Consider the following 27,515-nt stretch of genomic DNA (forward strand, 5'->3'; position numbering starts at 1 on the left):
CGAATGTCTAGCACCCCAAAGGTTGCGCGTTCGAATCTCATCATGGATTTTGGCACTTACTACTTTACAACTACTTAGCATGTTAGCTAACCCTTCCTCTAACCATAACACTTTAACCTAATGTCTAACCTTAACCCTAACCTTAACCACCTAGCTAACGTTAGCAACAACAAGTTGGAATTCGTAACATATCATATGCATTGCAAATTCACAACATATTGTACGAATTGCAATTCTTAACATATCATATGAATTGTAATTCATAACATATCATACGAAATTGATGATAGATATCCACAAATGTATAAATACCATACCAAATGTTACATATCATTCTAATTTGAACATCCACGATTGTCCTTTACTATGTTACGTCTAACCCTGAGTCCAGGTTGCATCAGTCCTATTGCCTTAGCTTGTGAAACAGGTGAGTACTGTATGTATGGCTTTATGGTGGATCAGTAGCTATTGGTGAGAGACCTGCTCAGAAGCATAGTGACGTTGTCACGCTATTGTGATATATAAATACCAGCGCAGCAGCCAGCCTCCCTCTCCAAAAGGACTAGCCGAAAAGCTCCAGATGAATTAACTGCATTCCCACCTTCAAATGAATTCTGCACCCTGCAGAGCTGGAGCTTGCTGTTTTACTTTGCTAACAGTAAACGACACATTCATCACAATCAAACAAGATACTTTGATTTGATAAGAAAATGTATCTTAGTTTACATAACAATAATGATTAGATTGTGGGCGTTTTGAGATCAGCAAAGATGCAAAAACGGATTATTGAGTGTGTGCTGCTCCCGCTTGGAATTGAGACGAGGACTTGTTGACTTGATCGTTGTGTAACATAGTCAACTTCTTCAAAACATTTCGTTGCTTTGATACACGTCTTTAACAGCACCACGTCGATAAAGGCGCGCGTCTGAAGTGGAAAATATATGGAAATGCGCACTGCGCGAATGGCTAAACTCGGACGTGCCATGGACAGTGTATGAAACGCTCAGGTAAGTCTTTCAATAGAAATGAATAAAGTGAGCAAATATGTTAGTTTTTTCCATGGGAATTATTAAAACAAGATTAAAGTTACATTGTTTAATATGTCCCTAAGCAATGTAATATTAGGTTTGAATTATTGGTGTGCTTGGTGAAAACAAGACTACTCTAACACTTACAGAGGAGCTACTGTACACCTGGATGGCGCGTACCCAAACTGTGAACAGGACGTTAGTGCAGTAATTTTACACGCTACACCAGAGAGGGAAACAGATGCGTGGGTGGAAGCAGAATCAGTAGTACTAGATCTCTTCTGCAAGGAATCTCTTGATTTGGGGTCCAATGTGTGTATATGACGACAACCATATTTCTCATTACATCAAAAATAAAGTTGAGTAAAAATTCTACAACCATCTGCAGTCAATTCATTAACCTCATTCATTAATCAACAATTGAACAGTTGCTGGCTAGCTGCAGTGGTGGCCTGCCCATTTGGGTGTTAGGGGCAGAACCCCACATGTGATTGGTCAAATTGTAAAAATAAATCAATAATATATAATAATATATTTATATAAATATACAAATATATATATATTATATAATTCATGATTATGTTTTAAAAATATATTGTTCAAAACAAGTGGTTACTACTCTGCTCCTCATTGACTCAGCAGCAGCAGCTCCGTGGGCACATAGGCCGTGCGAACATTGCTTGGATTGTTTTGCCACCTATTTGATATGAGGGAGAACTGCCCCAATGAAATCACAGAATTTTATAGCATACATTTTTACAGCGCTAAATAAATGGACCACCCTGGAGCGCTCAAATGTTCACTCAGTCAGAACTTCCGGGTCTGCTCGAGTCTTCCTCCCAATGAGTCTCTCGCACCAGACAGCTTACTTCTGCTTGAGACTAGATCTGCTCTATCAGGTACAGATGACGCTAAAGCAAAAAGCTAATTGTATTTAACTTGTAAATAATCATAACAGTCATGGAAGCCTGGGACCTGATCAACCGTACATCTACATCCAACAAGAGTGGAAGGACAGAGGGATACACTAGCTAGAACCTTCTCATCGCAGATCTGGTTGGGCAAAAAAGCATGACTGTGGCTGGTCAATTGTATTGTTTTCCCCATGGTGTTTATCAGGCGACATGTTGTGTTGACTTACACAGCGTAAATCTGGGTTTATCACAAAGCATGATCAAATTAATTAGCTTGTTATAGTAACTTTGAGAAACATTGTGAAATAGTTTGGTAGTGTCATGACATAAGGCGAGACACAGGAGGCAGATGGTTGGAGTCTTACAATGTTTATTAATCCAAAAGGAGTAGGCAAGACAGTAGGCAAGACAATGGTCATGGACAGGCAAAAGGTCAAAACCAGATCAGAGTCCAGGAGGTACAGAGTGGCAGACAGGCTTGTGGTCAAGGCAGGCGGGTACAAAGTCCAGAAACAGGCAAGGGTCAAAACCAGGAGGACTAGAAAAAGGAGAAATGCAAAAAGCAGGAGAACGGGAAAAACGCTGGTTGACTTGGAAACATTCAAGACGAACTGGTACAGAGAGACAGGAAACACAGGGATAAATACAGTGGGAAAATCAGCTGCACCTGGAAGGGGTGGAGACAATCACAAGGACAGGTGAAACAGATCAGGGCATGACAGGTAGATTTTTGGGTCAATTGAACTCTTTATCTACCTTTGATAAGCAGATAGCTAGCTATAGCTAGCTGGTAGCTTGTTAGCTATTTAGCTCCCATGTCAATTTCAAGCCTTTCTAAACTAATATCTGACTAACTTGGAAATAGGAAGTTATTTCAGAATGAAAGTTAACTTGCTAGCACATCATGCTTTGTGACATTATGTTAGCCATCCCCAGTTAGATAATGTGTTTTCACTTATAGCATCTGCATGCTTGTTGCATTCTCCCTGAGGCACTTGTTCATTTGTGAGCTGGCTGCTCATTCTAAATAGAACCCCACCCCTGGGTTTCAACCAATCACAGCCGCCACTAGCTAGCTGTCTGTACTTTGAAGGCCAGAACAAATGCACATCAATTGATTTTGTTGACAAAACATACCTGGTTCTCCGAGGACGGTTGCTACAGCATTCCATGCTTTTTCTTTGGACAAAGCGTCCTTGTATTCGGGGTTGCTGGGGTCGTACAGCAAAGGGTGCTTCTCAACTTCGATGATCAAACGGGTGGCATCCATTTTGCCAACTTTGTCCTGTCAAATCAGAATAACTTCTAAGGAGGGTTGGGGGAGGGTCTACTCTACAGCATCCTCTGCCTCAAAAGATGATACAAGGTAGACCATCAGCTCTGCAACTGCCTTTCGGTTCATCAGCTGGTTTGAATGTTTAAATGTTTCTAATAAACCTATTGCTACTATACATATAACCTACCTCCAGTTATGAACTAGGAAGACAATCAATCAAATGTATTTATAAAGCCCTTCTTACATCAGCTGATGTCACAAAGTGCTGTACAGAAACCCAGCTTAAAACCCCAAACAGCAAGCAATGCAGGTGTAGAAGCACCTAAAGCTACAGTTTTATTTTTATGTGATTTTCATACAGGTAGCCTTCGACTATTGTCACGTCCGTCATATAGAGGAGACCAAGGCAGAGCATGACGAGAATACATTCTTCTTTAAATGAACAAAGAACACTTAACAAACTATACAAAACGAAATGAACAACAAGTGTCGCCACAGGCAACTATACATAGACATAACGACACAGGCAACTATCCAAGGAATATGGCTACCTAAATATGGTCCCCAATCAGAGACAACGATAAACAGCTGCCTCTGATTGAGAACCAATCTAGGCAACCATAGACATATATACACCTAGACTAGAAAACCCCATAGACATACAAAAACCCCTAGACATACAAAAACTACACAAACCACCCTTGTCACACCCTGACCTAACCAAATAATATAGAAAACAAAGATAACTAAGGTCAGTGCGTGACAACTATTGTGTTGATGTAACCTACTACCATTATTCATGTTTCTATTACATTTTCACTATGAAGCTGAGTGAATATGTTTTTTAAGTGTCAAAAAAGATTTAGGCACTTTGTATGGTGTTTACGCATGTGGATCTGAGAAAAATAGACTCCAAACCTAATTTTAGGTTGCTGCTACAGCAGCTGCACAACACCTAGGCTTTATGCACGTGCTGATATAGTAAGTAACATTGACTACAGAATGACTCTTATCAACTCCGTATCAAGCAAGTCTCACGGAAATCCACGCGTGGCATAGCTAGCCGTTACATACTCTTATTATTATTAGTGTGCTTGCTGAAGGCAAGACCACTCTAGATCTCTTACATAATAATATAAATAATATTTTGGTTGGCATAAATTAACGTGAATGAGAACAATTGTAATACATTGGTAGGTATTCAACATTGTCCTGCTCCTAAGCCAATTAAGCTACAAGAACAACTTTAAAATGTTCAGGCTATCCTAACTACAACATTCTATAAAACCTTTCTAAACTACATAAATAAATGTATTTGCATAAATTTGCATAACACTTAATGGATTCAATGCCAGCCATACGAACAAAGTGGTGGACATTTTAAAAGCTACCGCTCTTTAACCATTTCAGCTACAAACATTAAAACAACTTTAAAAATGTCAAAACTTTATAAATGATAACTATTGACATTTGCATAAATTACCCATCTAAAATAGTAGTAAATCTTGAACCGCTCAAGCTAGAAACACCAAACCAACGTTTACATATTTAGGCTATCAATAAATCAATCAATCAATCAATCAATCTTTCAATCTAGCTACTTTTTCAACTGTAACCGGTCACTACGGTTCCTACTGCAGTCACTAGCACTACCATAAATACTTCAAGACAAGCTAGCAAGCACACACATCTTCTTTAGGAAATGTACTTTTCTAGTATGTATGTGTTATTCTTTTCACATGGCTGAACCAACTTTATATGTATTATACAATTGTAAAATGTGAACAATTCACAGCATTAACATTTTTGCCTGCAGGCTTTTGCATTGATATGCAGCATTGCCTGTGTCTAGTTTTTTTATTGGTTCAATGACTGACTGTGAAACTATCTGACTTGACGTTAGGTATTTGCCCAGCGTCACTTATCATAGCATTTTACTGTGACTGAAGTCACCCGGAGATGAGCTGATTTATTGCCAGGACATCCATGTCCTTAAAGATAAGAATGTTCCAATGTGGTTAGCTAAAAATGTCATAAGATAGTTCACAAGGCCATCATCCAGAGTTTCAAATGAACAGATATGCCACTTTTCCAGTTCGTTCTTGTTGCAGGGCTCGTTGACAGGAATTAGAATTTGACTATAGAAAACCATGCCTTTGTTATGTGTGACATGACAATTGGAGAGAAAGAAGATTACACAGGCAGCCAAATTCTGATCTTTTGCCCAATTATTGTCAAAAGAGCTGATCTGATTGGTCAAAAGACCAATGAGCAGCTAAATATCCGAATTGGGCTGCCTGTGTAAATGTAGCCAAGGAAGAGGTATGGAAAGAATGTCACCATGCAGGTTTGCAGATAGTTACCACGTTTCCATCCAACCATTTTTCTGTGTAAAAGGTAAGTGGTATGTAGGAGGGCATTTTCATCTCCATGTGGATTTCCACAATGATCACATAACCTTTCACATGTCAAATCATGTGGTTTTGGAACACTTCATAAGTGATGATATTTCACATTAACCTTCACATGTGAATTAAAATGTTCACATAATGCACTGCAAGCAAAAATGTGTCGTTAGGATGTCCCTGGAACATCCTGAAATAGCCACAGTGTTCTCAACTTACAAATGTGATGTACATGATTACATTGTGTATGTATATTTATACAGTCATTATTAGTCAACATGTTCTCACCCGGGATTTGGACTCATAACTTCTTAGTTCCCGGTATTCTGATTCTCCTGCTATGCCACCATGGCTGTATGAATAACTGAGTTCACCTGTACACTGAGTTCACCTGTACACTGAGTTCACCTGTACACTGAGTTCACTTCCGACACTTTGGACTTCAAAGTAAATCTCAGCGTTGTATGAAGAAAAACTATTTGATTTATCATAGTGATTCAGGAGTAACGTTTAAACATAATAACATTAGACAACTATACCAAAAAAAAGCTCTAATTGCTGAAATAAGTAAATAGAATCAATGATGAGAGAATAGTCAGATGAACTGATAAATAAAATAGCAGTGCAGATGACACTCTTTTGCTAAGTGCAGAGATGTTTTATAGGTACTGAATCTGATGGGCCTTCTGAGAAGGTTACAGGCTTTGTGGTGCAGCAGAAACATCAGCATACCCAGGTGGGGTCATGTTGAAAAGTCACTACTACGTGATCATGCCAAATGTAATCATATTGTCAATGATACAAGATTTGTACACCATTTTAGCTGAACAGCATACCACTAACTTAAAACCTCCATTTCATTACTTTTCTTACAACAACAAAAAATCACATGAAGAGAATAACATGTTTTCACTCATTTCAATTTTCACGTGAAAATTAAATGAGCATTTTTACATGTGAAAACTTAACTTTCACATGTGGAATTGCATTTTCACATGTCAAAAACTGTCACTTGAAAAACTAACTTGCACTTTAACGGGAAAAACTTTAAAAAGTTGTCACATAGTTTCATGGTATGAAATTTTACATCCCCATGTTGTCACATTTATTTAACATGAGATCATGTTTTCATATGTGTAGTTTCATGTTGTCACATGTTTCTTTTCCATGTTGTCACATGTTATCACATTAACGTCACATAAGATCACATATGAAATCTGGTTTTTCCTGTAAGGGTACTGCAGTCACTATCACTACTATAACGTATTTCAAAACTATAAATACTTTAAGACAAGCTATCAAGCACACAAATGTTCTTTAGGAAATGTACTTTTGTAGTTTGTCTATTTCTTCCACTCACTCTAAGCACTTAAACCGCTTACGCATTCAACACTAAACAACAGCCCCAACTTCGATTGCTTGAGATTTTTCCCCTTCTATTTATACCTTTTCTACTACAACATTTCTTAAGTGCATTTCACCACATGCATTTCAATGGCAATACAAGTGCCTGTAACACTTTATTTTAAGGGTCCATAATAAACCATTTAAAAGGCATTTAAAAGGCATTTGCTGACCATTTATTAATCATTACTCCCACTTTTGTAAACGTTAGTAAGCTAATTATTCACACGTATAAATATTTCCTTTAACATCCTGTGTTGTGTGCTTATTCTTTTACCAGGTACTACAGAATGTCTACCAATGGCAGGCCCATCTGTTTTACACTGGTCACTCCAAACATGTATGGAATATTTATATACATAGCACTCACTTTAGATGAAAGAATGCACAAATACTTCACTTGATTAGTAAATGGTTTATTCATGTGGGAGTAATGCTTAATAAATGGTGAACAAACAATTTATAAATGGCTAATAAATGGTTTATTGCAGACCCTTAAACTACCACTTGAATGGTCAAACCTTAATGCTACTCCTCTTGAACCGTTTAAGCTATCAAAACCAAACAAATGTTGAAATATGCAGACTGAAACAATATAATAATTGCGCACAGCTTTTTGATACTATTTATACTTTTCGAACCAGAAACATTTTAAATGTGCATTACAATGGTAACATTAAGAAGCCAGCATACATCCAAATGAGGAAAAAATATATTACCCTTCAGAAATACTTGTAATAGGCCTTTGATTATTGATTACATTTAAAAAAAAAGTAAGGGCAGATTGCATCATCTGTGGATCTATTGAGGGGGTATGCAAATTGGAGTGGGTCTAGCGTTTCAGGATGAAGGAGTTGATATGAGCCATCACTGGCCTTTCAAAGCGGTAGTCATTTAGGCAGGTTACCTACGCTTTCTTGGGCACAGGGACTTTGGTTGTTTTGTCTGAAATGGCAAAATGTATCAACTTGACCAATCCACATTTTGTATTTTGCCCTCAAAAACATATATTTTTTAAAAGATCCAATGTTTTGTGGATTTTCTATGTAACTTTATTTTAGTAATATATTGTTGTCCTTTATGGCTTAACTTGGAGACATAACCAGGGTTTAAATTGGACCCAATCCGCCAGGTAACACTCCAAATGAATGGCTCAGAAATAAGAAATAATCATTTTTAACACACTTTAATTATTATACTCAGATAGGCTAAGTTGCCTTTTTACAGAATGGCGTTACAGAATTTGCACTTCCAAATGTGGAAACATTGCTACTGCAGCATGCTAACAACACCTTTTCACATGTGAGGTGAATAACACTATTTCACCATCACACGTGAAAGGGAGATTTTCACCTGTGGAGTTTTCGTACATGTGAAAATGCAAATGTGATTTTTACATGATTGTTTTTTACGTGTCTTGGTGTGGGCTCTGGAGTGGAACAGCGGTCTAATGCACTGCATCACAGTGCTATAGGTGTCATTACAGACCCTGGTTCGATTCCAGGCTGTATCACATCCGGCTGTGATTGGAAGTCCGATAGGATGGCACACAATTTGATTTTAAAATGTTGAACTGCATATCTAAAATTCACATGTTGAAGTGAAACAGCTCATTTCACATGTGCAACTGCAACTCACATGGAAAGTTGGTGTTAACACGTGAACTCCACATTTTATACATGTGAAAATATGGTTTCACGTGAAATTTAAGCTCAACATGTGAAACTGCAAATTTTACTTCCTTTTTTGTAAAGGGAGTATGCAACAGAAAAATCAAAGAATCCCACTGTTGAATAGTTGAACTATTCAATTGTTCAGCCTATAATATATTCCTCTGGAAGGCGTATTCAAATTGTGAGTGCTGCACAGGGAGAGAAATATGTATGCCCTGTCACTCACTGTACAACATTCTTAATGCAGTGGCAGGAAAACACACCTTTGAAAGCAGTTTTGATGGTCACTGTTAAAAGAGGAGAATCACTTGTCTTTCTACTGTTACTACAGATGTAGGATCTTCATTTCACCTGTATTGTCACAGCAAAATAATCCTGCAGCAACAGGATTTGAATATTTAGTCCATTGGCTATGTGCCAATGGAATGTTCTTTTTTTTGGGGGGGGGGGGGGGGGGGGGCATTCAAGTCATTAATGTGTTGCTAACTAGTAACAAGATAGCCTAATGTTTATACTTTAGAGGTTTGTGATCTAGCTAATGATTAGCCTAATGTTTATACTTTAGAGGTTTGTGATCTAGCTAATGATTAGCCTAATGTTTATACTTTAGAGGTTTGTGATCTAGCTAATGATTAGCCTAATGTTTATACTTTAGAGGTTTGTGATCTAGCCAATGATTAGCCTAATGTTTATACTTTAGAGGTTTGTGATCTAGCCAATGATTAGCCTAATGTTTATACTTTAGAGGTTTGTGATCTAGCCAATGATTAGCCTAATGTTTATACTTTAGAGGTTTGTGATCTAGCCAATGATTTGCCTAATGTTTATACTTTAGAGTTTGTGATCTAGCTAATGATTAGCCTAATGTTTATACTTTAGAGGTTTGTGATCTAGCTAATGATTAGCCTAATGTTTATACTTTAGAGGTTGTGATCTAGCTAATGATTAGCCTAATATTTATACTTTAGAGGTTGTGATCTAGCTAATGATTAGCCTAATGTTTATACTTTAGAGGTTTGTGATCTAGCTAATGATTCGCCTAATGTTTATACTTTAGAGGTTGTGATCTAGCTAATGATTAGCCTAATGTTTATACTTTAGAGGTTTGTGATCTAGTTAATGATTAGCCTAATGTTTATACTTTAGAGGTTGTGATCTAGCTAATGATTAGCCTAATGTTTATACTTTAGAGGTTTGTGATCTAGCTAATGCTTAGCCTAATATTTATACTTTTGAGGTTGTGATCTAGCTAATGATTAGCCAAATGGGGTAAATGCAGATGGGTAACCCTCAGGCTGTTTATTTAAAGACACTATGTTGCATCAAATGGGCTACATCAGGCGATAATGATAACCCCTGCCTGATAGTATTGTCCAATATGTTATTGGGCTTATTTCTGGAGGGGGAAAGTATATTTTAAATGTCAGCATAATTTTATTTCTCGAAAACCTTTAGAAACTATAATGACAAAACATTAGAAAAACACTCACTTCCCATGACATAGACTGACCAGGTGAATCCATGACATAGACTGACCAGGTGAATCCATGGCATAGACTGACCAGGTGAATCCATGGCACAGACTGACCAGGTGAATCCATGACACAGACTGACCAGGTGAATCCATGGCATAGACTGACCAGGTGAATCCATGGCATAGACTGACCAGGTGAATCCATGACATAGACTGACCAGGTGAATCCATGACATAGACTGACCAGGTGAATCCATGGCATAGACTGACCAGGTGAATCCATGGCATAGACTGACCAGGTGAATCCATGACATAGACTGACCAGGTGAATCCATGACATAGACTGACCAGGTGAATCCATGGCATAGACTGACCAGGTGAATCAATGACATAGACTGACCAGGTGAATCCATGACATAGACTGACCAGGTGAATCCATGACATAGACTGACCAGGTGAATCCATGACATAGACTGACCAGGTGAATCCATGACATAGACTGACCAGGTGAATCCATGACATAGACTGACCAGGTGAATCCATGGCATAGACTGACCAGGTGAATCCATGACATAGACTGACCAGGTGAATCCATGGCATAGACTGACCAGGTGAATCCATGACATAGACTGACCAGGTGAATCCATGACATAGACTGACCAGGTGAATCCATGACATAGACTGACCAGGTGAATCCATGACATAGACTGACCAGGTGAATCCATGACATAGACTGACCAGGTGAATCCATGACATAGACTGACCAGGTGAATCCATGGCATAGACTGACCAGGTGAATCCATGGCATAGACTGACCAGGTGAATCCATGGCATAGACTGACCAGGTGAATCCATGACATAGACTGACCAGGTGAATCCATGACATAGACTGACCAGGTGAATCCATGACATAGACTGACCAGGTGAATCCATGACATAGACTGACCAGGTGAATTCAAGTGAAAGCTATGATCGTTTATTGATGTCACTTGTTGAATCCACTTCAATCAGTGTGGATGAAGGGGAGTAGACGGGTTAAAGAAGGATTTTTAAGCCTTGAGTCAATTGAGACATGGATTGTGTATGTGTGCCATTCAGAGGGTGAATGAGCAAGACAAAAGATTCAAGTGCCTTTGAACGGGGTATGGTAGTAGGTGCCAGGAAGGGGGGGGAGGGTGCAACTCAATATTAGGAAGTTGTTCCTAATGTTTGGTATACTCTATGTATATAGATATAATGCTAATAAACTTGAAGCATTTCAGCTACAAATACCACTTTAAGATTTTAAAAACGTTAAATTATACAGAGTGGCTAAAGATACTGAGATTTCTGCGCATGTGCAGGATCAAGTCCTTTCAGCTGTTGCCTTAGTGCTCACTCATTTCGTGACTCCCCTGCCGCTTGTTCAAACAAACTTAGTTCATTGTCTGTTGTAACAGTAATCAAAGCAAACATGAGAACGACACAACATGCAGTCTAGCAATTTCATGTTCTTTTTTCAGGAGAGGAGTTGGCCTACATGCAGCTATTTAGGCAAGCTAGATATACACAGCATATCAAAAAGCAAGCCACAGACAGGCAGTAAGTAGCAATTCGATGTGCAAGCATTTTCTATAGGGAGACAGAGTTCTTATTTTAGCAACTGGCTATATGGCAGCATAACTATAAAGATTACATCATCACAAAAAACGCTTTTAGTTTTTCCCCAATGCAATGTGTAGACTGTGTCTTCCCTGCGCAACGGCAATATCCGTTACAACAGACAGATAGCCTTCATATATATATATATACACACACACACACACACACAGAGAGGACAAAACATTAGGAACACCTGCTCTTTCACTGACAGACTGACCAGGTGAATCCAGGTGAAAGATATGATCCTTTATTGATGTCACTTGTTAAATCCACTTCAATCAGTGTAGATGAAGGGGAGTAGACAGGTTAAAGAAGGATTATTAAGCCTTGAGACAATTGAGACATGGATTGTGTATGTGTGCCATTCAGATGTTTTGTACCCTCAGTGTTTATATTTTTTGAATGTTTGTTCAAGTCGCCAACAGGTTTTTATTTCAGCTGTTCAGAAATATGAGGCAGAGACATAGGTAACATCATCATCTCGGTCAAAGTGGTTGAGGCTTCAGAAGAGGGTGACTAAAGCATCAAGTAAAGAGACAGACTTGAATGTGTGTATTAAATAACACATGAGCAGAACATGATTCTGATTATTCGTTTCGGGAAAAAAGTTTCCAGAACATGAATGTACTGTGAGCATTTTGTTGGATGGTGTATACCATGTGTAAATAGGATACCATGTGTAAATAGGATACCATATGTAAATAGGATACCATGTGTATTCTGGAAATAGGATAAAAAAAACTTGACATTTTAAACTTGACCTGTACAAGCTAGAGACACCAAACCAACTTTCACATTTTCAGTCTATCCTATCCTATCAACCATAAATACTTCAAGACAAGCTAGAAAGCACACACATTGTCTTAGGAAGAGTCCTTTTCTATTTCTTTTAACTGCAATAATGAGTTTTTCACTACTGTGGGCTTATGCCAATCATGGACATTTCTTAGCTTTTTCCAACATCTTTTTTCCAACATCATTACTGTCACTGTGTAATATACTGTTATTAATCTGCATAAGAAATTAGGTTTATAAGAAATTAAAGTCAACCCACTGGCAGTTTATCTTCAATGTGTCCATTATGAATATTTTATGGACAGACTACGTAAACATTAAAAAAACGAATTACGTGAGATTTTAGTTCTGGGTAAACCGAGATTGGTCCTTTATAGATCGCAAAGTGTAAAGGGGCAATCTGCAGTTCAAAATATTACAAAGTAGCCACCCCGCAACTTGTATTGGTAAACAGCTGAGGGGCGGGGCTTGAGTAATGTAACCACTCACAAATTCATAGACAAAGCTATGGATGCAAGGACTTACCATCCATGAGATTGAAATGATAGTTTTACCATGTTTTAAAGCTATAGTGGTTGTTTACATGGACTTTGTTTACAAACATTGACGTAAAACAAGCTTATATTTTGTCTTCTGATGGGTTCCTACAGTTGAACTAAACTCATGGGGCTTTGATAAAGTATATCATCCAAGAATCAATGGCTATATATCAATCATTTAACGGTCCAAAACTGGATGTAGTAACTGCGGATTGCGTCTGTAAATGGCACAAACACAAGTTATTAAACAAAGTCATGTTATGTTGACTTTATTTTCTGTATAGATTTGAATATTATACAACCAATTTTTGGGCACTGGAAAGTGACATTTTTCATGAGTGAAAATAGAAACTGTCATGATTTTGCGCTAATAGAGTCAGACAATTATGTCCTTACAGTAGTTTTGATTTAGATTGACAGAAATGTCAAACCGATTTATGCAACTTCACCTCCATGCCACATGCAATTGTTTCTAGTCACAACACTAGGCTGTTGAATGGACGTCATTCCAATGTTTTGGACTGCGGTTCAATGAATCCCCACATCAGACCACTTATTGGCGCAACAGGTTTCAGGAGCTAGGGCTAGGGGTTTACTCAGAAACACTGACCCATCTTCAACAATAACATGTCAACCCTTGACCTAGCTTTGACCGAGTCTGCAATCAGATACACCCAGCATTGTCCAGGACTTGCACGCCATTGACAGACTAGCCAGATTGTTACGTCCATTTTTACCTTAGAACTGGTTAAATTTTTCCAGCCCCATCCTTCAGCTATTTACCAAGTCAGTTGCAGGGTGACCACTTTGGTTACATTTCTCCAGCCCCATCCTTCAGCTATTTACCAAGTCAGTTGCAGGGTGACCACTTTGGTTACATTTCTCCAGCCCCATCCTTCAGCTATTTACCAAGTCAGTGGCAGGGTGACCACTTTGGTTACATTTCTCCAGCCCCATCCTTCAGCTATTTACCAAGTCAGTGGCAGGGTGACCACTTTGGTTACATTTCTCCAGCCCCATCCTTCAGCTATTTACCAAGTCAGTGGCAGGGTGACCACTTTGGTTACATTTCTCCAGCCCCATCCTTCAGCTATTTACCAAGTCAGTGGCAGGGTGACCACTTTGGTTACATTTCTCCAGCCCCATCCTTCAGCTATTTACCAAGTCAGTGGCAGGGTGACCACTTTGGTTACATTTCTCCAGCCCCATCCTTCAGCTATTTACCAAGTCAGTGGCAGGGTGACCACTTTGGTTACATTTCTCCAGCCCCATCCTTCAGCTATTTACCAAGTCAGTGGCAGGGTGACCACTTTGGTTACATTTCTCCAGCCCCATCCTTCAGCTATTTACCAAGTCAGTGGCAGGGTGACCATTTTGGTTACATTTCTCCAGCCCCATCCTTCAGCTATTTACCAAGTCAGTGGCAGGGTGACCACTTTGGTTACATTTCTCCAGCCCCATCCTTCAGCTATTTACCAAGTCAGTGGCAGGGTGACCACTTTGGTTACATTTCTCCAGCCCCATCCTTCAGCTATTTACCAAGTCAGTGGCAGGGTGACCACTTTGGTTACATTTCTCCAGCCCCATCCTTCAGCTATTTACCAAGTCAGTGGCAGGGTGACCACTTTGGTTACATTTCTCCAGCCCCATCCTTCAGCTATTTACCAAGTCAGTGGCAGGGTGACCACTTTGGTTACATTTCTCCAGCCCCATCCTTCAGCTATTTACCAAGTCAGTGGCAGGGTGACCACTTTGGTTACATTTCTCCAGCCCCATCCTTCAGCTATTTACAAAGTCAGTGGCAGGTTGACCACTTTGGTTACATTTCTCCAGCCCCATCCTTCAGCTATTTACCAAGTCAGTGGCAGGGTGACCACTTTGGTTACATTTCTCCAGCCCCATCCTTCAGCTATTTACCAAGTCAGTGGCAGGGTGACCACTTTGGTTACATTTCTCCAGCCCCATCCTTCAGCTATTTACCAAGTCAGTGGCAGGGTGACCACTTTGGTTACATTTCTCCAGCCCCATCCTTCAGCTATTTACCAAGTCAGTGGCAGGGTGACCACTTTGGTTACATTTCTCCAGCCCCATCCTTCAGCTATTTACCAAGTCAGTGGCAGGGTGACCACTTTGGTTACATTTCTCCAGCCCCATCCTTCAGCTATTTACCAAGTCAGTGGCAGGGTGACCACTTTGGTTACATTTCTCCAGCCCCATCCTTCAGCTATTTACCAAGTCAGTGGCAGGGTGACCACTTTGGTTACATTTGTCCAGCCCCATCATTCAGCTATTTACCAAGTCAGTGGCAGGTTGACCACTTTGGTTACATTTCTCCAGCCCCATCCTTCAGCTATTTACCAAGTCAGTGGCAGGGTGACCACTTTGGTTACATTTATCCAGCCCCATCCTTCAGCTATTTACCAAGTCAGTGGCAGGGTGACCACTTTGGTTACATTTCTCCAGCCCCATCCTTCAGCTATTTACCAAGTCAGTGGCAGGGTGACCACTTTGGTTACATTTCTCCAGCCCCATCATTCAGCTATTTACCAAGTCAGTGGCAGGGTGACCACTTTGGTTACATTTCTCCAGCCCCATCCTTCAGCTATTTACCAAGTCAGTGGCAGGGTGACCATTTTGGTTACATTTCTCCAACCCCATCCTTCAGCTATTTACCAAGTCAGTTGCAGGGTGACCACTTTGGTTACATTTCTCCAGCCCCATCCTTCAGCTATTTACCAAGTCAGTGGCAGGGTGACCACTTTGGTTACATTTCTCCAGCCCCATCCTTCAGCTATTTACCAAGTCAGTGGCAGGGTGACCACTTTGGTTACATTTCTCCAGCCCCATCCTTCAGCTATTTACCAAGTCAGTGGCAGGGTGACTGCTTTGTAGCAAAGCGGCATGAGGAATACGTGGAAGAAGTGCATGGATGTATGCCTGCCTGAGGTAGTCCATGCAAATGTGCTGTTTTTCTGATGAAGTACAGAGTGAACAGTGTCAATATGGGCCCCCTGCCCAGAGAATGTCCATGTGCTGTTGTGGGTGAACAAAGTGGAGTGGTGAAGCAGTATAGTGGAAAAGGTGAAATATCACACTATTACATAACAAAAACATTGAAACATCACTCAACCTCTCACCCATAAGATGGTTTTCATAGACAAATGTCAGAATGACTAATGATGTTCAATTCTATTCTAATTTATTCTATATTCTTCTTCTATTGTGTTCTTTTCAAAATGTCCATTAGAATGTCTATTAGAATGTCTATTTTCCATCCTCAATAACTGACAGTTCTATTTTTATTTTCAGCCTTATGGGCCATTTCCTGATTCATCTCCCTGACCTCCAACCCCACCCCCACCTCCCCGCTATGAATCCCCAAGACTGCACCTCCATCCCTGGGGATTTCAACCTCTCCTCCTCCTCCAGGGGCTACTCCACGGTCACCAACCTCTTCATGAATGAGTCCGGCGAGAGCGCTCCCTTCCAGGACAGCAGCACCATTATCACCGCAGTAATCTCTATGACTGTATTCATGGTGGGCCTCCTGGGCAACACGCTGGCCATCTACGTGGTCCTGCGCTATGCCAAGATGAAGACTGTCACCAACATGTACCTTCTGAACTTAGCCCTGGCAGATGAATTGTACATCTTAGGACTTCCCTTCCTGACCACCCAGAACGTGCTCTCTTATTGGCCGTTTGGGCAGTTTCTGTGCCGCGTGGTCATGACGGTAGACTCCATCAACCAGTTCACCAGCACCTTCTGCCTGACCGTGATGAGCATTGACCGCTACCTGGCCGTGGTGCACCCCATTCGGAGCGTCAAGTGGCGGCAACCGAAGGTGGCTAAGATCATAAACGGGCTGGTGTGGGTGGTGTCGTTCGTGGTGGTGCTGCCGGTCACCATCTACTCAGATGTTCAGGACCGCTTCAACTCGTGCAACATGAGCTGGCCTGATCCCCAGGAGCTGTGGTCAACGGTCTTCATCCTCTACACGGCCATCTTGGGCTTCTTCGTCCCCCTGCTGATCATCTGCCTCTGCTACCTGCTCATCATCATCAAGGTATAGTTGGGTTGTACTCTAACCCACATCCTCTTCAGTCTTATGTTGTTCATTGTTTGTTCATTGTTTAAGGCTCCTTCCATTTGTTTTAGACCCCATTCCATTTGTTTGAGACCCCATTCCATTTGTTTGAGGATCCATTCCATTTGTTTGAGACCCCATTCCATTTGTTTGAGGATCCATTCCATTTGTTTGAGGATCCATTCCATTTGTTTGAGACCCCATACCATTTGTTTGAGACCCCATTAGAATTTCTATTAAAATGTCTATTTTCCATCCTCAATAACTGACAGTTACATTTTTATTTTCAGCCTTATGGGCCATTCCATTTGTTTGAGACCCCATTCCATTTGTTTGAGACCCCATTCCATTTGTTTGAGGCTCCCATTCCATTTGTTTGAGACCCCATTCCATTTGTTTGAGACCCCATTCCATTTGTTTGAGACCCCATTCCATTTGTTTGAGACCCCATTCCATTTGCTTGAGGATTCATTTGTTTGAGACCCCATTCCATTTGTTTGAGACCCCATTCCATTTGTTTGAGGATTCATTCCATTTGTTTGAGACCCCATTCCATTTGTTTGAGACCCCATTCCATTTGTTTGAGACCCAATTCCATTTGTTTGAGACCCCATTCCATTTGTTTGAGACCCCATTCCATTTGTTTGAGACCCCATTCCATTTGTTTGAGGATCCATTCCATTTGTTTGAGACCACATTCCATTTGTTTGAGACCCCATTCCATTTGTTTGAGACCCCATTCCATTTGTTTGAGACCCCATTCCATTTGTTTGAAGCCCCCTTCCATTTGTTTGAGGGTGCCTTCCATTTGTTTGAGACCCCATTCCATTTGTTTGAGACCCCATTCCATTTGTTTGAGACCCCATTCCATTTGTTTGAGGATCCATTCCATTTGTTTGAGACCCCATTCCATTTGTTTGAGACCCCATTCCATTTGTTTGAGACCCCATTCCATTTGTTTGAAGCCCCCTTCCATTTGTTTGAGGGTGCCTTCCATTTGTTTGAGGCTCCAATGCATTTGAGTCCTTAATCCCTTCTTCTCACTGTCCCAAACTGAATTCTAATGGTTCTTAGGTTTGTTTCTATTTCCAAACCCAATGGACCAGTGCCTTAGACCCTGGCCTGGGCCTAAAACCTCTCCAAACCACTATAAATCCTCTCAATATAGTGATCTTCAAAGGTGTCCATGTCCAAAGCTATTCCTTCACAAAGTCACAGACCAAAAACCTCCCATTCATTACAGGTGAAGTCTGCCGGGGCCAGAGCGGGCCTGACCAGGCGGCGCCGCTCCGAACGCAAAGTCACCCGCATGGTGGTCATCATCGTGGTGGTCTTTGTCATCTGCTGGCTGCCCTTCTTCACCACCAACATAGTCAACCTCGTCTTCATCATACCAGAGAACAGTGTCACCGCCGGCGTCTACTTCTTCCTGGTCATCATGACCTACGTCAACTCCTGTGCCAACCCGCTCCTCTACGGCTTCCTGTCTGACAACTTCAAGCAGAGCTTCAGGAAGGTCCTGTGTCTCCACAAGGCGAACGGGGTTGGGGTGGGGGACGGAGGAGACATGGGGAGTGGAGGGGGACGTCCCATATCCCCTAGGCTGGAGAGGGTGGAGACGACGCAGCAGCATGACCCGCTCTTCACCCCCCGGATCATGGACTTCAACAATGGACACATGACGCAGAACAACCAAGTAGGTAAATCTATAGAAATAAAACGACTAGAACGGACATTCGCAATAAAGTGAACGTTCTGTGATGGGTGGACTACTAATTCTATGGGTCAATATTCTACCCAAGAACTGTGAATGGCTGTCAGGTATCAATTATTTTGGTCAGTCTGCCAAAGATAATCTTGAAGGCTGTCCGTTTCATTCATTGGTAGTCAACCGCAGTATACAATATAACTAGATTCACAGCCAATTTATATGTAATTTATATTTATCTAAATGATAGTACTTGATAGTTTTTTTCACCTGCAGAGCATCTTAAGAAGTAGAATAGATTAATAAGCACTTACTACACAGGGCGTTTACCCTTCTCCTTGGCCCACAACTGCTTTACAGCATAGAGGGTGAGAGGAGCTGAAAAATCACTCTGGAAGCCTAACATAGTAAACCCTCCTGATCAGAAGCTTTGACGCTGAGGGGATTCAGTGTACTGTGTGCTGATAGTTAGTTACACCCACTAGTACTGTAAATGGGTACCACTGATTTCTCCTCTACGGTTGATGCCTCCAGTGTATTTCATATTTTTAAAATTCTGAGTGCTATGCATTTCGCTAGTATTTTTCCATCACAACATTGACGTGTAAGGGCCCTCCAGATTTTTAGATAGACTGGGTCTTTATATTTGCCATCTAGTTTTGTTTTAATAATAGAGAAATCAGACCTTCCTGCTGAGTACCTGACAGACTACCATTTCTATAGGAGTAGTTAAAACAAACAATGGCGCTTTTAGTATTTAAAAAAGGCTTGATATACCTCACCCGGTATGCCATCAAGCCCTGGGGTTTTTCCAGACTAAAATGATTTAATAGCATCAAAAAGTTCTTCCTCTGTAATTTGATCTTTCTGTACATTTGTTCATTTTCTATTTTTTATATTATTTGGAAAGAATTCCTTTTAAAATACCATTTGGAGAATCATAGATTCTTCAGTAACGAGTTTCTGCAAATTATTTTTGTTAGTGTTCCTGTATTGGAGATTCAAAATGTTGTGCATTTTTCTCCATATTCCATCCAGTTTGCTTTATTTTTGTAATAGATTACATTAGATCATTCTTGAATAAGTTATTTTTGTTGTTCCTCTAACTTATTTTGTATCTCTGTAGTATCGTTTTTATTGCTATCTACCTGTACTATTAGTTAATGTATATCCCTTGTTAGTCTTGGCTCTTTTGCCAGAAACTGCTTTGTTATTATTGAATTGAATGACCCCTGAAGGTACATTTAAAGGTATCCCAAACAATAAGGGAATTTGCTGAACCTATACTATACTGGAAAAATTCAGTTATAAATGATTTTGTCTTAGTTAAAAATAAGTTGTCCTCCCGTAAACTTTGATGAAATTACCAATATCCCCATCCACATGGAAAATATATAAGAGTTATGTGAATGCCAATTAGATGATGATCTGATCACATTCTGTTTCCTATTAAAACTTTTTTTGCAAGAGAGAAAGAGACAAGAAAGTAGTCAAGACGACTAGCTTGATTAAGTCTCCTCCATGTATATCTCACTAGGTCGGGGTTTTTTCATCTCCAAATATCCACTATTTCTAATGTGTCCATAATATTAGTGATTTCCTTAGGGGCACGGTGATGATAGTTTGTAGATTACCTTTACGGTCCATTGAGATATTCAAAAGGATCCACCTTCCTTGCGAATCATTCCTGACTATCTGCACATTCAAATCTAGATTTTTGTTCATTTATATCACACCTTTTGAGTTCCTGTCATGTTCATCGTATGAAGGAGACCAAGGCGCAGCGTGAATAGAGTTACACATATTTTTTATGAACTGAAACTCACCAAAACAAAACAACAAAACAACAACCAAACAAAACGTGAAGCTACTAGTGGGCACAAAGGCACCTAACTGTAGACAAGATCCCACACCAAAAAGTGGGAAAAAAGGCCTGCCTAGATATGATCCCCAATCAGAGACAACGATAAACAGCTGTCTCTGATTGGGTACCATATCAGGACAACATAGACATACAAAAACCCCTAGACATACAACAACCCTAGGCATACAAACCCCCTAGACATACAAAAACCCTAGACATACAAACCCCCTACACATACAAAAACCCTAGACATACAAAAGCCTAAGGCATACAAAATACCCTAGACATAGTCACACCTTGACCTAACCAAAATATATAGAAAACAGAAATATCTAAGGTCAGGGCGTGACTCTGTCTGTGAAGTAGTTGGTGAACCAGGCGAGGCAGTCATTTGAGAAACCAAGGCTGTTGAGTCTGCCGTGGTGATTGACAGAGTCGGAGGCCCTGGCCAGGTTGATTTATATAGCTGCACAGTATTGTCTCTTATCGATGGCGATTGTCTCTTATAACTGGCTATACTTATTTCACCCCTTACCATAACTAGATACTATTCTCAGTCTAAATTTACCATATTTTAGTGCTTGTAAAGTTACTGCCATCCGAGGAATTATGACGGTCAAAAGTAAAACTAGAAATGTCTGATATTAAGAATTCTATAAATAGGTTCTAGCAATATTTGTTTTATTCCCTTGCCTGTTTGCCTGTGAGCCAATGCCACTATTCTGATATCTTTCCCTTGCTTGTTGTAAACATATATAAACTTGTCGACAAATACATAAAAAACATAAACAATAAACACATTAAATTAGAAACCAGTTATCAACAATAGAGAGAGAGGGAGAGAAGAGAAGAGAAAGGAGAGAGAAAGAGAGAGTGAAAGAAGAGAGCGAGATCAGGTGTGTGTGTGTGTGTGTGTGTGTGTGTGTATAAGTCTGTATGTGTAAGCGAGCATGTAATTGAGTACGTGTGTTCATATCCATTTCATAATGTTCAGATATTTTTACAGTCCCCATGCTTTCTTTTTTTGTAACCTGAATTACCTGTAGAATGTAGTACAGCCATGGTGTCATCCATGTCCTTGTTCAGTCGTGGCTGATAATATACACTACCGGTCTAAAGTTTTCTTTATTTTGACTATTTTCTACATTGTAAAATAGTAGTGAAGACATCAAAACTATGAAATAACACATATGGAATTATGTAGTAAAAAAAAAGTGTTATATTTTTGAGATTCTTCAAATAGACACTCTTTTCCTTGATGACAGATTTGCACACTCTTGGCGTTCTCCCCACCAAGCTTCATGAGGTACTCACCTGGAAAGCATTTCATTTAACAGGTGTGCCTTCTTAAAAGTTAATTTGTGGAATTTATTTCCTTCTTAATGCTTAATGCCAATCAGATGTGTTGTGACAAGGTAGGGGGTTAAACAGAAGATAGCCCTTTTTGGTAATAGACCAAGTCCATATTATGGCAAGTTTATCTCAAAACAGCAAAGAGAAATGACAGTCCATCATTACTTTAAGACACTAAGGTCAGTCAATCTGGAAAATTTCAAGAACTTTGAAAGTTTCTTCAAGTTCAGTCACAAAAAAAACAAGTTACCAGCCTCAGAAATTGCAGCCCAAATAAAGTTCAAGTAATAGTAATAGTAATAGACACATCAAATTGCTGCAAAGAAACCACTACTAAAGGACACCAATAACAAGAAGAGACTTGCTTGAACCAAGAAACACAAGCAATGGACATTAGACCAGTGGAAATGTTGAGATTTTTGGTTCCAACCGCCGTGTCTTTGTGACTCGCGGTGTGGATGAACGGATGATCTCTGCATGTGTATTTCCCACCGTAAAGCATGGAAGAGGAGGTGTTATGGTGTGGGGGTGGTTTGCTGGTGACACTGTATGTGATTTATTTAGAATTCAAGGTACACTTAACCAGCATGGCTACCACAGCATTCTGCAGCGATACACCATCCCATCTGGTTGGGCTTAGTGGGACTATCATTTGTTTTTCAACAGGACAATGACCCAACACACCTCCAGGCTGTGTAAGGGCTATTTGACCAAGAAGGAGAGTGATGGAGTGCTGCATCAGATGACCTGGCCTCCACAATCCCCCAACCTCATCCAAATTGAGATGGTTTGGGATGAGTCGGACCGCAGAATGAAGGAAAAGCATCCAACAAGTGCTCACCATATGTGGGAACAGTCTTCAAGACTGTTGGACAAGCATTCCAGGTGAAGTTGGTTGAGAGAATGCCAAGGTGTGCAAAGCTGTCATGAAGGCAAAGTGTGAAGGCAAAGTGTGAAGGCAAAGTGTAGCTATTTGAAGAATGTTAAATGTAATACTTTTTTGGTTACTACATGATTCCATTTGTGTTATTTCATAGTCTTGATGTCTTCACTGTTATTCTATAATGTAGAAAATAGTAAAAAAGAAAGAAAAGCCCTTGAATGAGTTGGTGTTCTAAAACCTTTGACCGGTAGTGTACATCTAGCTGTCTTTTGTAGGCACCGAACGGCAGCTGCGGGTAGGGTTAAGGGGGAGAGGTGTGTGTCTCTTAACATCAGCAGGTGCACACTATCTAATGTTAAGGAAATCAAATCAAATCAAATGTATTTATATAGCCCTTCGTACATCAGCTGATATCTCAAAGTGCTGTACAGAAACCCAGCCTAAAACCCCAAACAGCAGGTGTAGAAGCACGGTGGCTATGAAAAACTCCCTAGAAAGGCCATAACCTAGGAAGAAACCTAGAGAGGAACCAGGCTATGTGGGGTGGCCAGTCCTCTTCTGGCTGTGCCGGGTGGAGATTATAACAGAACATGGCCAAGATGTTCAAATGGAAGTCTTCAGGTTTTGCTTTCCTGAGTTAGAATACCTCACAATAAACTGCAGACCATATTATTATATTTTTCGTACATGTCTATTTATCACCACAAACCGAGGCTGGCACTAAGACCGGGCTCAACAAGACAATGCACATCCAGAGGATTCGCTCCTAGCGACCAGTGATTTGAATGTAGGCAAACTCCAATCTGTCTTACCTCCTTTTTAGCAGCATGTCAGTCGTGCAACTAGATGCGAAAAAACTCTAGATCACCATTACTCCACACACAAAAATGCATACAGAGCTCTCCCTTGCCCTCCATTTGGCAACTCTAAACATAACTCTATCGTCCTGATTCTTACTTACCCTTAACCCTTTATTCCTTGTGTTATTATTTATCTTTTTTTCTCCCAGCATTGTTGGGAAGGGGCCGTAAGTCATCATTTCACTGTTAGTCTACACCTGTTGTTTACGATGCATGTGGCAAATACATTTTCATTGGATTTGATTCAACACCAAGCTCAGAGCCTTGGGTCTGGACACCACCTCTGCAACTGGATCCTGGACATCCTGACGGGCAGACGACAAGCTGTCAGGATTGACAAGCCAATCTCCAGCACACTGACTCTTAACACAAGGGCCCCCCAGGGGTGTGTCCTGAGTCCTCTGCTGTAGGTCTATTAACCAACAACGGCGAATCAGCCTATAGGGAGAAAGTAAGTTAACTGGCATTGTGATGCCAGGACAACAACCTTTCCTCAACATCAGCAAAACAAAGGAGTTGATTGTTGACTTCAGGAAGCAGAGGGGGGAACATGCCTGATCCACATCAATGGGACTACAGTAGAGTAATGTTCCTTGCTGTCCACATCACCAAGGACATGACATGGACCAACAACACCATCACAACACCGTCTCTACTTCCTAAGGCGGCTGAAGAAATTCAAAATAGTACTGCTGACCTGTTGCATCACGGCCTGGCACGGGAATTGCTTCATCCACGACTGCAAGGTCCTCCAGCTGTTGGTGAAGAAGGCCCAGTACATCACTGGGACCGTGTTCCCACCCATCCAGGACATCTACTCAAAACGTTGCCTGGGGGCGGGCAGTAGCATCATCAAGGAACCCACAAACACCCCAGTCACTCCTTTACCGTCGGGCAGATGGTATCGGAGCATGAGGTCTGATAGCTACAGACTCAGACACAGTTTCTATCTACAAGCCATCAGACTGCTGAACAACTGGTCTGACCACCTCCACTGACTCTGCACACCTTAGCACATATGCACTCACTTAATCACTCACACAACCTCACAGATATGCAGTCATCCACACACACGCACACACAATCACACACATTTATGCTACACACACATCACAACTGCTGCTACCAGACTCTTATTATCATTGTTAAATACTGCACAATTTATACACTTGCCCACCAATCGCCCCTTCCCCAAAACACGTGTAAATATTGGACTATAAACTGTGCCTTCATATATTATACTTATGCATAAAGAGAAATTCTATTGTACTGAGCCATTTACTTTATATTTGAATTCTTATCTTTTATCATGTCTTACTGTTACAGTTCGAAGATTAAAAACAAATCGTGACTGACGGAGGAATGGGCGGGGATGGGTGGGCTAACGGACGAATGGGGGGGACGGATGGACGGACGGGGGGCGAAGGGGGAGTGTGCTGGTCGTGCTGGTCGTTGTTTGTAATGTCTAAATGTATCTCTTGCTGTCTTTGCAGTGTGTTCAAATTGAGACTTGTGCCAACATGACGACGGAGCTTCTGCCCTTAGAGAGCCCAGTGATTGATCAGTCTACGCTATGATGAGGCCTGATAGGTCAGTCTACGCTATGATGAGGCCTGATTGGTCAGTCTACGCTTTGATAATCCCTGATTGGTCTGTCTACGCTTTGATGAGCCCTGATTGGTGAGTCTACACTTTGATAAGCCCTGACTGGTTAGTCTATGCTTTGATGAGCCAAGCCACCTCCCTCTCCATCACGATAAACAATCCATCATTGGGAGCCCTCCCACTGTCAACCCATGTAGCTCTTGACCAATGACCTGTTTCGGACGATACAGGAAGAAGAGGTACATGGGACTTCAAAGAACACTTCCTGTTCTGACACTACACTGAACGATTTCTGCGATGACACCTCTCCTGTTTGTCAGTATAAACAGACATTTACAGCGCATTGCACCACTGAAAGGGGCTGGGGGGAGGACGGCTCATAATAAGGGCTGGAACGGAGCGAATGGCATGACATCAAACACATGGAAACCATGTTCAATGTATTTTATACCATTCCACTGATTCCGCTCCAGCCATTACCACAAGCCCGTCCTCCTCAATGACGGTGCCACCAACCGCCTGTGCATTGCACCAGCTTGGTTTCATAGAACCAGCAAGAGCATATTCTTCCATGTACTTTATAGATTCCTTACATATACTATAAGGAAAGACTATTTTTTAGACTGTGAATGGGTAGAAACTTGCCCTAGAAAATGAACCTGAGTATTCCCTTCACTTTATATGAACTGGATCATTTGATTTCATCAGAAATGTTGTGAATTGAAATGGATTGTCGTCTTTGTGAGCTTGGAACTTTCTGTGTGTAGGTATGTACTGGGCCTTCATCACTATGTAGGTAAGGCCATGACGGGAACGTACTACACACACTGTCTATGACCCTTGTCCATTTGTCACTATGATCACCTGTAACAAGTCCCAAAGGCTCATAATTCCCACCTGTGGACTCATGGATGGTTTCTGCTCTGGACAAAGTTAGTTCAAGCTGGGATGACCAATGAAATGGTACTAGAGGAAACCTGCAATGTGGAAACGAACACTGTCCCCGAACAGAGAGAATGATGATAATGATGATGTCAATCAAATAGAGGAATCTGGCGTACAGTACTCACTGTATCTATGGCATAATGTTATAACGGAGGATCCTATTCATATTATTGATGAATTATTGTTATTTGTTGGGTATTATTGTTATAAACTTGGGTAGTTGTTCCAAGTGTTTTGGTTATTTTAATGTGTTTATTTGTGATTAATGGATCCCCTTGACCTTTTATTGGAGATTGAAGCACTGGTGCAACTTCATTGTGCTTGACCTTACCTGAGGTCATGTTCTTTAGGCACCATACAGAATAAAACGGACTGAAACAGGGAGGGACTACCTCCTAGACTAATGTCCAGTAAGAGACACAGATTTTAATTTCACCTTTTGAATTGTTTTCCCTTGCATGCCCTACTGAACAATCTGCGTACAACAGCATAGTCGTCGCTGTCTGATGAAAAGCACTAACCTCCAAAACACATTTCTTCAGGAAATGGAAGAAATTACCATATTGTCCCATTATTGAACATACAATTCTGAAACTTCAGGAGCTATTTTGAATACACTTTCTTGGTCTAGAGTCATTAAATGTTCAGAGTACATTGAAGGGAGTTACTGCTTTCAAATTTTTTTTAAAATGTAAATGGCAAAAATGTTGTTTTCATCAGACAGCGACTCAATGATTAATCTGCTGTACACACACACTGTATTTTATGGATTAGCTTTAACTGTATTGAGTTCAATGAACACACAATCCACACGGGCTGTCTTACAGTCATGTATGACAGGTTCAAGATTTATACAGTAAGTTATTATCTGTGTACTCTACTCTGGGATTACACCGTGGTCAAGTAAATGTAAAAAAAAGTTGCTGTTACTTATGCTAATTATTTTAAATAATACCATAGCATTATTGCTAATGTGTACCATCTGGACATGTGTTCAACATGTTTCATTTCAGTGTTATTGTTTTAATAAAATGACAAAAATACAATTGGTTCGATCAATA

General features: G+C 40.6%; 1 protein-coding gene across 3 annotated transcripts; it reads left to right on the forward strand.

The window, feature by feature from the left end:
- The first annotated feature begins 433 nt into the window (after positions 1 to 433).
- On the forward strand, positions 434 to 27,515 carry LOC110485250 (somatostatin receptor type 5). 3 transcript variants are annotated; one of them, XR_005035614.2, is made up of 5 exons: positions 461 to 1,007; positions 16,459 to 17,215; positions 18,480 to 18,932; positions 25,398 to 25,584; positions 25,740 to 27,515. XR_005035614.2 is itself a non-coding variant. In XM_036941685.2 (4 exons), the coding sequence occupies exons 2-4, from the start codon at positions 16,463 to 16,465 to the stop codon at positions 25,479 to 25,481; spliced, it is 1,290 nt and encodes a 429-aa protein (XP_036797580.1). In that variant the 5' UTR covers positions 434 to 1,007; positions 16,459 to 16,462; the 3' UTR covers positions 25,482 to 27,515. The 3 variants fall into 3 exon arrangements, 2 of the variants coding, with proteins under 2 accessions (XP_036797580.1, XP_090053382.1); XM_036941685.2 differs by having other exon boundaries at positions 434 to 1,007; positions 25,398 to 27,515; XM_090197256.1 differs by having other exon boundaries at positions 531 to 1,007; positions 18,480 to 18,936; positions 25,398 to 27,515.

The sequence above is a fragment of the Oncorhynchus mykiss genome, chromosome 13 (genome assembly GCF_057628025.1).
Source record: "Oncorhynchus mykiss isolate SJ-2025 chromosome 13, ASM5762802v1, whole genome shotgun sequence".
Taxonomy (NCBI): Eukaryota; Metazoa; Chordata; class Actinopteri; order Salmoniformes; family Salmonidae; genus Oncorhynchus; species Oncorhynchus mykiss.